Below are 18,591 nucleotides of genomic sequence, written 5' to 3' on the forward strand. Positions count from 1 at the left end.
AATATAATATAATATATAGGGCACAAAATATATATTTAAAAATTGATTACTTTTAAACCTTTTTCAAAAAATAGAAAAAAGGAAGGATTTTTTTATTTTATTATTTTTATATTTTATATTTTGATAGATATATTTTGATATATATATATATATATATATATATATATATATATATATAATATATATATATATATATATATTTTATTATTATTATTTTTTATTTTTTTTAATTTTTTGCAATAAGGGTCTGCAGTGAGGCCTGAAGCTCTGAACGGAGCCTGAGCTTTGCACAGAAGCCAGGGATTACAGAGGCTCAACAGTTTGTTTAATAAGCCTACGCAAGCAGGACGTCCGTCCACATGAGACAGACAGAAGAAAACATTTGGCAGCTGCAGTAACTGTAAGAACAATCAGGGCGTTGAAGGAAAACTGTGAATTCTCAATTCAAGAGAAATAACTTTATTACAAAGCTTTCTGGAGTACTTTACTCTGATTTGTCTTTCATGGTATTTTGTTGTCAGATATTTTTGTAAATTGAATAACTGACTATTATGCCAGGCAAAGTCTCTCATATAACTCTGCAGTGTTTTCCTATATTCAACTATTTATACATAAATAGTGGGGTAGTAAGTGAATGTATGTGAAATGTGTGTGGCCTTGCACAACCTGCCACAGTACTACTACTGTATGTTTGAGCTGGTTTTCAGGGCACTTTTGTTGTTTTTTGTGGTGTTTTGTTTGTGTTTTTGATTGTGTTTTAGTTATGTTTAAGTTATTTAATGGCTCTTAGGTTTAGAAGAATGCTCTTCTTATCAAGAGCAAATTATGGGAGGATTTGTGGGTTTTGCAGAGTTCAGATTCAGGCAGTACAAAATAAATAAACAAATCACGTCATTATGAGTGACTTTATTATAAATCTAAATACCACAGGCACAGTACTGTTCAAAAGTTTTATTTTTGAATTTTTTTTTTTTATGTTTGTGAAAATCTCTTCTGCTCACCAAGGCTACATGTAGTAATTGTATTTATAGATTAGTAATTTTGTGAAATATCATTACAATTTATAATAACTGTTTTCTATGTGAATATATTGTAAAATGTACTTCAAAAGCTGCGATTTTAGCATAATTACTCGCATCTTCAGTGTCACATCATCCTTCAGAAATCATTCTAATATGCTGATTTGCTTCTCAAGAAACATTTCTGATTGTTATCAGTGTTGAAAAAAGTTCAGCTGCTTCATATTTCTGAATCTTAGAACTGCTTTGAATGAATCGTTGGAAAATTAGGTGATATTAAATGCCTATTGACCATGCATGCATGTAAACTTATTCTAGGAGACTCCCAAAACAATATTAGACGCCTTAGGCATAATAGGGCACTTTAAAACACCAGTGAACTGAAATAGAGAACGGAACTTTAGAGTGTGAAGCACATGCAGGGGATTTAAAAGTGATGCTAAAAGTGAAGTTTCTGTGTTTTATCTGTCTTTGCACAAGTGACGAGTGTCAGTTCTCAGATGATCAGGATCTCAAGCAGCAGAAGTAAATAAATCTTTGTAAGGTTGTCTGAACAGAAGGGCCAAGACTAGAGCACTTCTCTGAACCTCCCTCCGTCCAGCAACAGAAAAGTCATATTTAGGCAGAGGCAGCGTAAGGCGCAGTGTTTACATCTCAACTGCATGAAAGGCTCTGTTGTGCTGCTACTACACTGGACGCTTTGAGCAGGGTTCACTGAAACCACACACAAGTGAGCGCTCACACACGTATAATGACACTTCTAATCTCTGTACAACACAAGCTCGCTGTCACCCTCCGGTCTACTGGGGAATTTGGGCTGAGTCAGGAAGCAAACCGCTGATTTACACAGATTCAGTAGCAGAGAGTCTGTAACCGCTGATTTATACGAATGTGATATAAAAATGATTAGTTACATGTGGTGCCGCTGTGATCTGAACAAACTCATCAGAACCACTTTAACATACTCAGAGAGACTGTGTTATAATTACACAGAAAATAATAGAATGTGTAAAGACTTCCAAAAGTGATACGCACTGATTATTTCACAAAATTTCTGCAAAGTTCTGCTCATGGATACAATGTTTAATTGTTCCCAAGTGGCTCATAAAATACACAGTTTTATAATAATTTAATTAATAATTTCATGGTATAGTTTATTTGAATATTTTATTTTATTTTATTATTCTTTTTTTATAATATTATTTTAAACTAATGGAAAAGCCTGTATTATAAGGGTATTCTTAATGCATTATAAACAACCTTTTGATATGTTGTATCATCTGATAAATATTCATAACAACAGTTATAATACATTGTACATTCTAACCCTCTCAGCTGGGTGTGTTTTCTTTTTGATCACAAACAATGAAAATATCCCACAAGGGTTTATTATTCCCATCTAAGGAATTTTACTGGCTTACATAAGCTTTCTGATAGCACCTTATTACCAAGCACACACAAAAATGATGTAATATAAAATAATGTAACCGTTTTTCAATAAAAAGAGATAACGCTGGAAAAGATTAGTCTGATGTGCTGCTGAAAATGAACTGGCTGAACCCAATATAAAACACCCAAAAAGAGCACTAGCTCTGATGAATGATTCACATCTCGTGCACACACACACACACACATTTTTCTTACACACTAATATTAACAAAGAGCCTTTTTTACATTCCCATAAATCACTCGTCAGGTTTGCCATTGCAAACACTTGGATCTTAAACTCAGGAAGTCTTCGTGAGTGAGGATCACTTGTGATGTGCGCCAAATAATATGCACAGCGGCTTGATCACACAAGAGCTTCCTTCCTGAGAGGAAAGACACCACAGTGCTGCACAGTGGCGGCTACCAGTTGTTTAGTTAGCGAAAAACATTTTTCTGATGCTTGTGAACATATTTCCAACATATAAACCTCAACTGGACCTCTGTACGCACATCTGTGAAGACATGACATCCGTTTGTTTTAAGCAGTGAAATCGTAAGCCCTGCCGGTGTATAAGCTGTTTACTCGAAGAGGAGTCTTGAAGGCATTAAGTAGTTAAATAGACACGGATCCCGGTTACTGCTCTGCGTCCCTGAATGCTCACTGATCAAACACCTGCGCCAGGAAATGCCTCCCAGTGTCCTCTGCTCCGCCACTGACCCCAGTTCTACTTCCTGTGTGCTGGATTTCCTCCAGGCTTTAATGAACAGATAGATTAGCGAGCTTGTCTGCTCAATGACACGGCTGTCTCGAAATAGCTCCTGTTGCTGACCGGACCATCTCTCTCTCTGGATGTGTGTTTGACAGGGAAGGAGTTAGCGTTTGAATCAAATTACACAAACACATGAGTGTACACTTTCACCTTTTCACTATCTACATAAAACACCCAAATCATCATCCACTACAGATGCTCCAGCTCGCGCATCAGAATGAGAGTCCAAACAGCTGATAAAAACATCACAACAATCCACAAGTAATCCACACCACTTCAGTCCTTCAGTTAATGTCTTGAGAAGTGAAAAGCTGCGTGTTTGTAAGAAACAGATCAATCATTAAGATGTTTTTATCTTCAAACTATTGCTTCCAGTTAAAATACAAGTCCATAATCTGGGATAATGCTTCCACCAGTGTAAAAGTCCATCTTCTGCTGTCCTCTCACATCAAAACTCACCGACATATTTGTTTAAAGCTGTCTAGGACTGTTTTCTAAAAGTAAATAGTGCTTGATCTGTGCAGATTTCTCTCCTGATTCAGACCAAACAATGTAAAGCAATATTATGCATACAGCAACTGAAGTTAAAATGTCTTAACGCTGGATTTGTTTCATCTTTTGTCTTCTCCAGATGATAACTGATGGACTGGAGTACTGTGGATTACTTGTGGATTATTGTCATATTTTTATCAGCTGTTTGGACTCTCATTCTGACGGCACCCATTCACTGCAAAGAATCAATTGCTGAGACACTGATGCAATGCTACATTTCTCCAAATCTGATGAAGAAACAAACTGACCTAAATCTTGGATGGCCTGAGCATGAGCACATTTTCAGCAAATGTTGTATTTTTTATGAACTATTCATTTTATTTATTATAGTGTTTTCACAACACTGGAATTTCTAACTTTGAAACTATACAGTACATTGAAAAATATTGATATTCAATACCACTTTCGATGACATGAAGAAAAATGCCACAACATTAAAGGTTTTCCATAGTATGGACAATGACTATAACAATAAAGATACATATTAAAATAAATAAATAAATAAATAATAAATAAAAAAATAAATAAAGTCCAAAGCACAACTATAACAATAATGGCACAGACGAACAATATCACTGGAGTCACTTTCAGAACACTTTATTTATTTTTTTCAGCTGATGAACGATAAAAAACATTGACAGCCAATCAGAATCAATCCTGCCTTAACGAGATTGAGCACAACAAAACTGCAGCGCACATAATAAACAGACTGTTATTGTGCATTGTTGTGGACGCTTATATAATTATCTTTATAGTTATCATTCTTGGGCATCAAATATTAATTAAAACATTAAAAATAAAAAATCTGATTTTTTCCCCACCCAAAAGCAAAATTTGCATGAGAGCAAGAAAATATTAACAGAATTTTGTTTTTATTTTGAGTGAACTATCCCTTTAAACAGCTGAGCATGTGAAAGAAGAGCTTTCCAACACAAAAAGCCTTTTTAGCTCTAAATGTTACAATACAAATATGTTTAACTCACAGACATGCAGAACAGCTGTTTATATTATTTTCAAAGGTGTACATTTTCGTTACCGTGGAGACCTATGGCAAGACATGTGTCTTCAATAAAACTTTGACATTAAGAGGCTTATTTATGGGCATATATTTGTTTTCTCAGCTTTTACAAGCAGTGAATTATGAGGAAAATATTAAAACGTTTGTTCACATTCAAAAGACTTGATTTTGATTTATGAGTTCGAGGATGCAACCGTTCGCAACCTCCGAGTCACTTTTACCATTTGAAAATGGAAACTGAGACCAAATACTGGTAGCACTGTGCTAAAACTCCGGGAAGGAGAGCTGAGGGAAAGTATTTGACCTACTTTAGAGCATTTCTCACTTCTGTAAGACATGCTCTCGGATTCCCCCGTTCCCTCAGTGGGACTATCCCGTGCTCGTCCTGTCCTGGGAGGGTCAGACAGAGGAAACAGGACAGCGCAGGCTGACCGGAGGCAGCGAGGACAACGCCTCACTGTAGGCTGCTGCTCAGAAGGGTTTTTACCATTTAACACAGTAATAGTTACATTAGTTCTAACTTAACTACAAATTCAATAACATGACAGTTAAGCTGTTTTCAAGACATTATTGCCTTTCCAATAATGAGCTACTTTTTCCATTCAGTGGAGCACAGTGCGTCAAAATGCTACATCGCTGTTTGTTATATTGCATTGCACAGTTTTATAGCACTTACTGCGGTAACAATCAAACACACTCTTAATATGCCTTCTCTATGACATAAATGAAAAATGATTTATTGTAGTGAAGTGGTTCATTCAGATGATCAATGAAGTTGGAAAAAAAATGCACTAGTATTCAAAAGTTGCATTCAGAATTATTCAAGTATCTACCATGCATTTTAGGATTTGAGGATTTTGAGAGCGGGTTTATATGTGCTGCATGAGAACTAGTTGTGCGTCATGTCTTTGAGAGACATAAGGCAATAAGCAATTCACTGTTTTTTGTTTTTTTTTCTTTCTTTTCTGTCAATCACCAATGTTAGAGCTGTCAACCTCTCTCAGTTTATGAAAGTTGGCACACTGTAGTGGTATTGTGCAGTCATAAAATGAGACAAAACTTCTGTTAAGTGTTTGGGCAGAAGAGAAAAAAACAAGAAAAAAAAAAAACAAGCTGGATGAACTAGAGTCTTTGGCTGCAGAGGGTGAAAGCAGCAGGAGCTGCTTTTTAGAAATAAAATTGAAATGCAATAAAAAGCCTTAGAACGGTTACCTGCACTCCTCAAATTAAACATAAGATAAATGACTTTGGTTACCTATTCACGCATTACTCAAGACATTATTCTGTTCCTGTCTGCTGTTGTACGCACAGGACATTTGGAAAGTCGCACCTGTTAGTAAACACTGTTTTTCCGATCTCAAACACTGACTGTGTGGAAGCAGCCAAAGTAGCTTCCAAAAAACTACCGCTGAGAGTCGAGACCTTGAGAGGCCGAACGGAAGCCAGATTAAGCAGCGAGGGCAGAGGAGTGGGAGTGAGACGAGAAGGGAATGCTGGGAAAGAAATGAAAGAGAAGGAGCGAGAAAAGTGAGAGGACGGGGACAGAGAGAAGACTGAGAGGGAAAACAGAGGGAGAAATAAAGAGAGGGAATGTGAGATGGAAGACTTCTTCCCTCTGCTCTGATGCTCACCTGCCAAAAGCAAATTGAAAACAACTCTGTTCATAATCCCTGGGAACTAAAAATACCCCACACTTTTGAAGGCCCTTCCATGAAGGCCGCTTAAGACTCGTTCTGAGCAACCGTCCAAAAAAAAAAAAAAAAAAAACACACACGGAAGGAATGATGGTAGGCAGAGATGTGGGAGTATTATTTTTATATGAATTTGCAATGCAAAACTTTAAAGCATTCTTGCCATGCATACATTACTACCACAATGCTAGGGTGCCGCTGCTGTTTCTTAAATTAAAAATAAATAAATAAATCCACTTTAGTGTCTATGTGAATGACTTGCATGCCTCCTTTGTAATGGATGTTTTTTCAGCTGTCAAAGTAAAAGGAAATTAATAGCACCTCTCTCCTCGACAAGCAACATGATTTGAGCAATCGTATCTGTAGCACAAATGGTAATGGATGACATTTTCTACTAGGGTTAAGAGTTTAAATCCTTAAACCTGTAATAGCATGTGTTGAGATTGGTGTGGAATAATTGATTTTTTTAAAATTGATTTTTTTTAAAAATGCATAAAAAAAATAAAAAAAAAAGGTAAAAAAAAAAAAATCATGTTTTTTGTTGGGTATCATACTTGTATCATATTCTGAGCAAAAGATGCAATTTGATGCAGGTGCTGATATTTAAAAGATGAAATTCTGATGCTTGTAATGCAAATTAATGAGATCTTTATAACAGTATAGATACTTAAATAAAATGAAATAAATATAATTTGTCACTCTACATCTACCAATAATATGTCTTATTAAGATAATATTTAAATTATTAGCTTGTTGATCAAAAAATATAATGCAAAGCAATACAATGATTACATTCCTCAAAATCCTGATGGTCATTATTTTTTTGAAACGTTTATAAAGGGCCTTTTACTTGCTAAAAATGATAAACTATCAATCAGACGACAAAAGGCATGCAGTAGATTGTGTGCAACAGGTTTATCAGCAAAGTTTTAAAGATGCCTTATAATTGTGTATCAAATAGGATCCGGTAGGCTTTATAGGGTTAACTCAAATATGAGTAATAGTATCAGTAATGCTGGCCTTAGCAAACACCAGTAATAAGCTGAGGTTGCACCCACAAACACACATTTTGTCTCTTTCAGCCTTCATCCGAGAGCGATCTCTTCCATGTCAATGGGACTTTTTGTAACCAGCCAGGACCACCATGAAATTTCATTGGTCAAAAATCCTGCTCCACATTTCTGCGTGTTAAAATGTCAAATATGATTATGTGGCATCGGACAGTATTTTCACATTCAGTGTGTACAGTCTTTGGAGACTCAGTATGCATGGAAATACTCTCGTTTGTAACCTCTCAAAGCATCTCGATCTTCCCTTCTCGCTTCTTTCGAGGCCCTGGACATGTAGATGGGCCCCAGATTTCATTCCCACACTGCGCTGTGCTCGTGTTAAAGTATTGTATTACATGAGACCTGCACTCTGCCTGTAAACAGTATAAAAGCGCTGGAAGAGCAGTTGTTATTCTTTCACAATCCCACTCTCTCTCATCCTTTCCTCAAACTCTTTCTGTCTCACTCCCTTTCGCTCTTTCCCTGTTACGCAATGCAGTTTGGCTGTCGCTAACTCCCAAGTAGAAGCAGAAGAGGGTCCAGGTCTTGCGTAAGTACCGAGTCCCCCTTTTTCGACAATAACCCCACTCGAGAATCTCACCGAGAGATGTTTGGTGGACCAATGAGGAAACCGAGGGTTTTGTGATCAGGATGTTTCTGTTTAAACACACAGGTGTTAAATCTGCACTCAATCTTCTCCTAATGCTTTGATCCAACTTGGTACGTTTCTCCCCAAGCTTTCGTAATATCAACAACTCACACTCACATCTGAGGGAACTCATAGAAATGTGCAAAAGAGTAGATGTTCATAAATAAACAGCTGGTGGATCATCTCGTGCAGCCAGACCTCTGACTAAACTGTGAATGTCTGGTCCACATCGTGCTCATTCTGGTTAAGAACCGCCCACTTAGACAAGAAAAGACTGACTGACATGTAAAACAATAAGACAATAAGTTTGTTCATATCTTCAATTTAGGTGCATTCACATTATGTACGCTATAGAAATATATTATACCACAAAATTGGTCACTGTGTAGTAGTAGTAATAATAATAATAATAATAATAATATTCAAACGTATGGGTTCTTTTGTTGGATTTTTTTTTTTGAAGATAATAACTTTTTTGTTTTGAATGTTTGAGTTAAATTGATATAATGTGAGTAATTATTTTTATAGTTTTAGAATTAATTATTTATGTTTTGTATAAATGCTGTTCTTTTCATGCTGTTCAACTTTCTATTCACCTAAATGTATCAAGGTTTCAACAAAAATGCGAAGCAGCACAACTATTTTCAACATTGATAATAATCAGAAATGCAGAATATACATTTAGTTGACTTGCTACTAAGTGCCTCAGTTATATATAATTATATATATATAATTGTCTACCCTAAGGTACAATAGCTAAAAAGGTACATCTTTGTAACTTATTAACCCCTAAATTGTACACATTAATACCCAAAAATTACATATTAGTATCTAAGGTGTACACATTACAGTTGACAGGTTTGTACTTTTTTTTTTTTTTTTTTTTTCTGAGAGTGTATGCAATCTTACAAGTTTTCTCCCCACAGGTTGTTCAAGATCAAACACCATCTGTCTCCATCTTTATCACTCAAACTCGCTCCCCAGAGGAGCTGACGTGAGTGGCTGTGACGGGCCATGCAGTGGAGGTTTGAGCGCCCGCCCTTGGCCCACACGCTCTGGTGTGTTGAGTTGTTTTTGGGATGGCCTGCACAGTGCACGCCTGTGTTTATTTACAGAGGGAGAGGCGCTGGGAGATCTCTCAGAGTCACTAAACATAATCCGTCATGCACACGCACCGGCCTCTTCTGGAACATACACAAATGCTGACACACTTCTTACACCCATGCACTCCAAACACACTCGGGAACAACTTCAACTCTCTAAACAAGCATTGCTGTATACACACAGCATCTGGACACACAGAAAAACAACACTGCAGTAGTTCAAAAAGTAGATTTTATAAAATACTGTAAGTTATTAATTTTCTCATCTAGCTATGATTTATGTGGTATCGTTTATACAGCAAAACAGATATTCTCTGGAATATTTTGTTATTGGGGTAAAATTAGCTCAGCTCCATTTGCCATATGTAACAAATTAGTTCATGCACCCTGTAATTTTCTCAAAGATAAAAGAGCAACTTCTGTCTACAACTGTGTTAAAAGGCCCAAATTATTTTGCTCTTAAACTAACAAAACGGCTGACCTCAGACGAGCAGAAATAGCAACAAAAGCAATACTGATGAGGCGGGTTTAAATTTAGGGTGTTTGCAATCCTTTTCATGACTGAGTGTTTGCTTAGAGACAAAACCTCAGTGTCACAGAGTTTCGGGTAACACTTCATAATAACGTCATCTACGTACATTACAACATTATATGGCGCTTAACAAATCACTACTTAATGTACATTCTGATGAAGTAATGAAAACCTGATTCATGCATTTTCACAAACATTCCTTCGTTTGGTTGTACAAGAACGACTGATATGTTAAGCTTAATGCTTGTTAATGATATATTAGTGAAAATGAGTCTGAATCCTTTGCCATTTTTTTTGAGATTTTACCCACAGGGTCGAATGTGAGCCGTCAGGCACTGTCTGCAGTCATTCTTCATTTTGAGTAACATTTAAGTTTATGTTAGTATGTGTAATGTACAGGAGACAACGTATATTTACTCAGCGAACTAGGTATCCTGCTTTACATTCGCTGAATTTTATCTGGAAAGTGATTAAATAAACACATAACAAACATTGTACAAACTTCTGTAATGATTAATGTTCTATAATAAATCATACAAAGCAGCCTATATGAAAACTAAAAACATTTTTTCTACAATTATTGCACTAAACAGTCATGAAAAGGGTGTAAGAACTCAAAATATTTAATTTCTACAAAGCTAAATGCTGATCAAGTCAATCTGACACTGCAAAGCTTTATTTCGATAATTCATTTTATGACCATTTAAATTACGAATAATAGGGATATTGTTGCATCTAAAAGTGGCAGTGCAATCACGAGTTGCATGGAGGAGACAATGCTATGAAGCTTAACAGCCACATCAAGCTGTTTTGCCTCAGTGACTCACTGTATTAATTTTTTTTTTTTTTTTTTTTTTACAGGTTAGGTGGTGTTAGCTGTGAAAAATATGGCGTTGAATAACAGAGAGCATACTTCAGCAAGTACTCAAAGCACATATATACTAAGTCATATGCTCTTGAACAGCATAAACCACACAAAGTCATAAAACGACTGCAACATAAACCATCTCTTAGAGCCTGGTCTCGGTGCACAGAGACAGCCTTGTGTTCCTGTGCATTCAGTCACAAGGGAGCTCTGTGCTGGGCTCCAAGAGACCTGCATTTACAAACAGACCGGTGGGGCCACGGTATGTTAGCATTTATACATGCATGGACATTTAATACCACAGCGAAAACATATGGACCTGTTGAGCTGTATGGGACATTAGGTTTAATGGACATTCCTGCAGGACGGATGATATTTGAATGGGTTGGTTTCTTTCTTAAATAACAAGGCAGAATAATCTATATATCAAGAGAGAAGCTGTAAATAATGGCTGTTATGTGTGTGTTTACTGTTGGAAATGTCACTGGGTGAATGATGTATGAGCAACATTACAGCTAATAATAAAGCAGTAAAGTTGAATATGGATGCAGTTTGGTGCTTCTCCTAAAAAGATTCAAGTTAGAACCTGAAGGGGTTTTGGAGCTTGGTTTCATAACTTTACTCTGGTAAAAAAAAAAAAAAATATATATATATATATATATATATATATATATAATATATATATATATATATATATATATATAGATATATATATATATATATATATATATATATATGTATATATATATATATATAATATATAGATATATATATATATATATATATATATATATATATATCTAGATATATATATGTATATGTATATATAATATATATATGTATATATATATAGGGATATATATGGTATATATATATGTATTATATATGTATAGATATATATATATATATATATATAATATATTATGGAGATATATATTATATATATATATAGATATATACTATATATATATATGTATATAATATATATATGTATGTAGGATATATAATATATATATATATATATATATGTATGTATATATCTATATATATATATATATGTATATATATATATATATATAGATATATAATATATATATATATATAGTATATATATATATATATATACATATATATAGATATATATATATAGATAGTATACATTATATATATATATATATATATATATACAGATATATATATTATATACATATACATATATATATATATATAATATATATACATATATCTATATATATATACATATATATATATATCTATATATATATATATATATATATATATATATATATATATGTATATATATATATATATCTATGTATATATATATATATATATCTATATATATGATGCTGAAAATGATGCTGAAAATTCATCTTTGATCACATGAATATATTACATTCAAATATAAAATATATCTTTTAAAATGGAATAATATTCCACATTATTACTGTTTTTGCTGTATTTTGATCAGATAGGTGCAGCCTTGGTAAGCAGAAGAGACTTCTTACTAGAGCTAAATTTTAAGTGGTACTGCAACTTAATGCACTTTTCAAACAGCCAACTGAAGCGAAAGATTTGCACTGTCCTTTAAAATCTCCTATGGCATAGAAAATAAAACACTGAATAGTTCCAGAATTATAGTCCTGAAATTTGAAATAGAACAAGATCTGACTTTTGGTTTTGGCTGTAATGGCTTTGACAGCTTCATATTTTTCCATTAAAAATATAAGTCTGATGACTTTCCAACTAATTTACACTTTTCTGATTATTTTTCTTTTCATTACTAAACTGCTTCTGATTCTAATTCAACAACCTCCCAAGTGTCTTCTTTCAAATATCATTACGCCTGCGGTCCAAAAGGTTTGAGAATGTGCAGATGTGTCAATGTGCAGATTAGCAAGTTAAATCGGTTAAAATTAAACGCTCCAAAAGGCGGTTTTCGCAGTGATGCCATAGAAGAACGATTTTGGGTTTCCCAAAGAACCTCTGAATGAACAATTCTTAAAAGAATATTTTTTGTCTTAGCATGAAGAACATTTGAATAATCTAAAGAATCTTCCCCCGCCCCCACTCTTTAAAATAAAGTTTTTTTTGTGGAGCTATGCCATAGAAGAACCATTTTGGGTTAAAGGAACCATTTTTGAAGAACATTCTAATATTCTGAAGAACCGTTTTCCACTATAAAATAAACTTTTGTGCAATTCAATGTTCCAGGGATATTAAAGGCTTTTTAAGGAACCATTGATGCCAATAAAGAACCTTTATTTTTAAGAGTGCAGCATTTTATTCTGGTGCTTTAAAGACACCCAAACCAGAAGGTTCCTCAATCAGAAGAGAGTTCTCTGCTGAACCCAGGAGCCACTGAAGAAACTATATTTTCGAGAGCACGTGAGACTGGCTGGAGGTGGGGGTGCGGGGAAACCTCTCCAGTGATTCCAGCTCCACACCCCAGCAACAGCGGGTCTCAGCGTGGAATTTTCCATGGAGCATGTGGCACGGAGTAGGCCTATACGCACACTGCTCTCTAGTTTAAATAGTGCAGTGTATGCTCTGCCAGCGCTCTGTCTCTGCATGAGCCCCACTCTATATCTCGCTCTTTCTCTCTCTCACATATTTGTGTGGCTTCCAGTGCCGCTGTGTCCTGCAGTGCTGCCTGCGAGCGCTTCCTGGAGCCCAACCAAATAAGGCCAACAGCATGCGAGCGCATTAGCCAACACGTTATTCTGAAACAGGACACCTCATTCAAAGTTCACTTCCAGGAAAAAATTAACTACGTCCTATTTGGTTATTATCTAGTCTTCTTTCTTTTCTATTTACTCATTGTTTCCTTGCCACACATTGGCTCTGTTCCAAATCTGCACTGTCTACATAGGCAGCTGCCTTCTAAGGATTCTATCTGAAATGGAATCTCATAACTGACCGATTTGGAACGCTCTAGATAATCAGCGACTACAAATAGCACTCCTCAGAGGAAGTGTGTGGGATACTTGACTTGAGTTTGGTGTTAGCATGTGTGCTCAGCTAACGCTGCTAAACACAAACATTTTGTAAACTGTCCATTTTTAATTAGACTGAACAGATTTTTTCATTCATACTTTTTACTATTGAATAAAAAATTTGTAAGGGGCTAAAGGTGCACCGGGGTTTCATTTTATTCTCCTCTTAACCACTAGATGGCACAAAAACTGAGGCACTTTTCTAAAAGTCCAAATTATGGAAATTTGGCTGATCTTTAATGCGATAAAGCAAAGCTGATTCTGCACTAATTTGAGCTAATATTTATTGTTGTAGATTTATGTAGCAAATGAGAATCTGAAGAATTGCAAAATATATAGAGACAAAAATCTAATGTTTAGTTTTGTTCAAAGGAATTAAATCAACAGTTTTTCAATGATTCAAGAAAATATGGTATTTGGGGGTAAAAAGCAGCTCTGCCAATGGGCTTAAAGGGATAGTTCACCCAAAAAATGAAAATTTGATGTTTATCTGCTTACCCCCAGGGCATCCAAGATGTAGGTGACTTTGTTTCTTCAGTAGAACACAAACAAATATTTTTAACTCAAAGTGCTGCAGTCTGTCAGTCATATAATGGAAGTGGATGGGTATCACGGCTTTGAGAGTCGAAAAATTATACACAAACAAAACCAAATGAAAGCCTGCGGCTCGTGACGATACACTGATGTGTAAAGACACGAAATGATCGGTCTGTGCAAGAAACTGAACAGTAAATATTGTTTTTTACCTCTGCACTTTATTCACCACAATGTCCGAACTGTTCTGAGTGCGTTCAGTCGGCGCCTGACGTGTCTTCTTCTTCTTGCTTTACGGCGGATCGCGGACTTATAAGTGCATTACCTGACTGAGATTGTCAATGGTCCATTTGGTCAATGGTACAGACTGCAACAGTTTGAGTTAAAAATATTTGTTTGTGTTCTACTGAAGAAACAAAGTCATCTATATATTGGATGTCCTGGGGGTAAGCAGATAAACATAAAATTTTAATTTTGGGGGGAACTATCCCTTTAAGGCACAATAATTAACATGATGATAAATAGATAGTTTACTTTCCCATTTCTTGATTTGATATGGTTAGCTTTTTATTGCTTTTTTTATTTATTCATACTACTGTGAAGCCATATTAAATTAATTTATGGGATCTACTTCAAAGCTTAACGTTTAAAATATTTTTTTCTGTATTTTTTTTTTTCAAATAAACATTTTAATGTCAGTTTTAATGTAATGACAGATGTATTGAACAAAAAAATATATATATATTATATTTTTTCTATTTATAAAAATAAACAAAAACGTGTGCAAAATTTGATGGAGTGATTATTTTGAACAAGTATTAACGCAAAAATAATATTACTGGTGAGCATTTTATCTCAAACATGTTACGTGATTTCTAAACAAAACAAACCACTTTTATCCCACTAAATGTGTTGCTTTCTCAATGTTCAATAATTTATTTTATTTAATTTTTCCCCACAGTCATACATACAGTACAGGAGTAGTAAAAAGCACATTCTCCTCAATGCGTGCCTTAAGCCCCGCTGTACCCTAATCAACCTTTCTGTTTCGATTCGCTTGAGCACGTCGCAATGCATTCTGGGATTTCAACATCCATTAGGGATACATGTGATACTGCTTTAAACTTGTCGCGCACCACATCGCAGACAACTTACAGGTATCACAAACCGAACGGGTCATTCTGTACTCGCACGCTCAAGTTAAAGGCAGTCGTCCAAGACAGCGAATCTAATCACCATACAGGCAAAAGTTCAGTTCAAGTTTACACTTGCATTGGTGCATAACAAAAAACAGCACAAACAGTTGAATTAGATTACAAAGAGTTATGCATATATATCATTGCCTATAGCATATACTGTACTTTATCCAAGGGAGTGTGCCTACAATGCTAACTACGTAGGCAGCTCATTAGGATTTGGAACAGAGCCATTGTAATCTAACCCACAATCTGAAGGTTCAATTTTAAAATAATCGGTGGTGTTTCTCTGAACGTTGACACAGGATTATTTATATCCCGTAAATGCTTGCTGACTGGGGCTGGCGCTGTGCCAACTCTATTCATATTTAGAGCATTTATACAGCAGGCAGAGCCAAGAATAACATTTAATGCAAAATATACCTCAGGGCATAAAAGATCTCCTAATTTATTTTTCTTTCAACCTGTATAATCACATTTGATCTGGGAACTGAAAACGATTACATAATTAATGGCACAGTAAGGGCATTTAAAAGCACTTATTTGCTTATAGGCCTGACTTTCAAGACACAGCGGGGTAGTACTTAGGCACACTGAGAAGCATTATTCAAAAGTGGTGTGTGTGTGTGAGAAAGAGAGAGAGAGAGAGTAATGGAGGGAAGGAATGAGAATAACATTCTAGAAACAAAAGTACTGTAATGCTGACCTGCTTGGTTGCTAAAAGTGAATATGAAAAATTATTTTAAATGATTTACCCAGCAAATTTGCATGAATGATGTAAAGACTCTGCAGACAGCTGCACAAATATTGATCAGGGAAGCCCACACTATAGCCTATGATGTGGTGACTGTGGCTTAGTGGTTGAATCTGTTCTGTAACTGAAAGATTGTGGATCCAAGCGATGATATATTGTGTGCTCTTGAAAAAAAAGAGCCTAACCTCAGGTTACTCCAGGGGGTGAACCTCTAATAAGTGTACTAAATGACAAACTAGTAATTTAGAATGCAGTCAAGAATAATCTGGCTATAACATCTTAGTTTGTGGATACAAAGTAAAACCATGCCACCTCACATTTGACATGAGGTTCATATTAGACAACAATTGGAAAATGAGTACTCAAGGCTACAACGATTTAGCCTTATTTTTTAGAATAAATTACAAATGACTAAATAAATTACACTAAACACAAAATAAGAGGTATCTATGGACTATGGGAATGACCTGCAGAGAATAACCAGCACCTTTATTTCCTAGCCGCAAAGGGGCGTGTAGATCTGGGGTGCACCGTGACATCCAGAACCATGCCACAATATCTTTGAACATGCATTTAACAACCATGTTAAATGATGGTGTCAACTGCCAGTTTTGGGAAATGTGATGCCAATTTTCAGTTTTGAATGCTCTATGGATACACTTATTAGATGTATGCATTTAGCAGATGCTTTAATCCAAAGCAATTTACAATAGACTCAAAAAAATCAGTAAAATAACAAAAAGATGCTAAGACTTCAGCATGTTTGGGACATTGCAAACAATCCTTGTTATAAATATTGCTATTATCATTCTTTCATTTAGGCTGTGGGAGGGTGTGGGTGGCGGGGAGCACGTCCAGTGTTTCTGCACTGGGGCCCATCAGACCCTCTTTAAACCACTGAGATAAACTGAACACAATGATGTTGGGGTTCGAACCTACAAGCTTTCAGTTACCAGCCCGAATATGAAACCATTACCCAATCCTACCCCCAAAACAGGGTTGAAACACTCACTCTCGGCAGGGTAGAAGGGCTGCATGTCTATCTTGTGCACTTCTTTGGCGTAGTACTCCTCCTCGCTGCGCTGTCTCTCGCAGGTGGCCGCTCGCTCGTTGGCTTTCTCCTGCAGCAGGTCCCGTGTGCTGTTATAGATGGCGATGATGTCCCGGGACACCTCCTCGGGCTCGGGGTAGATCTCCGGAGGACTGCTCAGCTTGAGTTTACTGAGGATCTGACCGCGGATGGCCTCGATCCGCTTCTTTTTGAACTGCTCCATGTCCAGAGTGCTGCATGTGGATAAACTGACGGCCACTGTGGCTAAATCCAGGGTCAGAAGGAGACTCAAGACGTACAAGTTCATTTTGTGCTTTTGTTTTTGTAGCTGAAGCGAGTTTAAAAATGCTAATTAGTGAATTAAGTGATGCAGAAGCCCAATCATTTCAACTCGATGGCAAAGCCAACTTAAACTTTTGCGCGTTTGCGCACTATTAGCAATGGCACACGTCTGTTTATTGTACCCGCAAATCCATCCGAGGTGCCAACACGAAATAGTCTGTCAGATCCGTTATATGCGGGAAAGAAACTAAGACCTTCATTCCAAATCACTTCAGTGCACAAAATCACGGGGCACTAAAACAGCCATTGATTTGGCCATCAAAAGTTTCTGCTTCTCAAAGCTCTGTTGATGCGGTTGTTGATGACAGACGCGTCGCCTGCGGGCTTTTTGCGCGCACCTCCACCGCATCAGAGCGCCGCGAACTCTCTCCAAAGCACCGCACAATCACGCCCTCACTGTAAGAGAAGATGTGGAGGTCCAGGAAAAGCGTCTGCTCACTCCGCAAGGCGCATCGCCTCTCTTCCTCCTCGCGTCTAGCACCAGCAGATGCTGCAGAAAATAAAGCTGTACCTGTCTGACGCGTCCTAAAGACGAGTATGGAGTGATGGGATAAACTACTGCAGTGCTAACTACTACTGAGCAGGCAAAAGCGTTTTCCTCTTCAGTTTACGCACTCCTCCATTCCTTCTGGTGGAAAACAACGGTCCCCGTGCCAGCACACACACACATGCACATCTGAAGGCAGCCGGTTGGAGAGGGAGATTTATATAGGACTGACTTCACCACGTGGTTGTGGTCATCACGGTGAGTCCGAGGGATTCGTCAGCGCGCGGGTTTAACAGGCACCCCAGTGCAAATATCTCAGCGTGTCCTTTCTCTTCAGCACTGCGGCCAGGTCCTAACGCCCACTGGGTGCTTCCACTCCAGACTGGGGGCCTGGTCTCCCTTATTTGAACCTCCCCTAAAGAAAGCCAGAGTAAACCACAAAACTTGCAAGAAAAAGATTTCGAAAGACCAAAGTCCTTATTGGCTATTTCACCTGCGCAAAAACGCTCGCAACCACCGGCGGTAAGGACAAAA

General features: G+C 36.5%; 1 protein-coding gene across 1 annotated transcript in view; it reads right to left on the bottom strand.

Annotated features, from left to right (window-relative positions):
• tgfb2 (transforming growth factor, beta 2) overlaps positions 1 to 18,489 on the bottom strand; it is a 32,755-nt gene extending 14,266 nt beyond the window's left edge. The window contains exon 1 of the mRNA XM_042771937.1: positions 17,190 to 18,489. Within this exon, the coding sequence (XP_042627871.1) occupies positions 17,190 to 17,535 (346 nt within the window). The 5' untranslated portion in view covers positions 17,536 to 18,489. The remainder of the gene's footprint in view (positions 1 to 17,189) is intronic.
• Between the last annotated feature and the right edge of the window lie 102 nt (positions 18,490 to 18,591).

The sequence above is a fragment of the Cyprinus carpio genome, chromosome A16, assembly GCF_018340385.1.
Source record: "Cyprinus carpio isolate SPL01 chromosome A16, ASM1834038v1, whole genome shotgun sequence".
Lineage (NCBI taxonomy): Eukaryota > Metazoa > Chordata > Actinopteri > Cypriniformes > Cyprinidae > Cyprinus > Cyprinus carpio.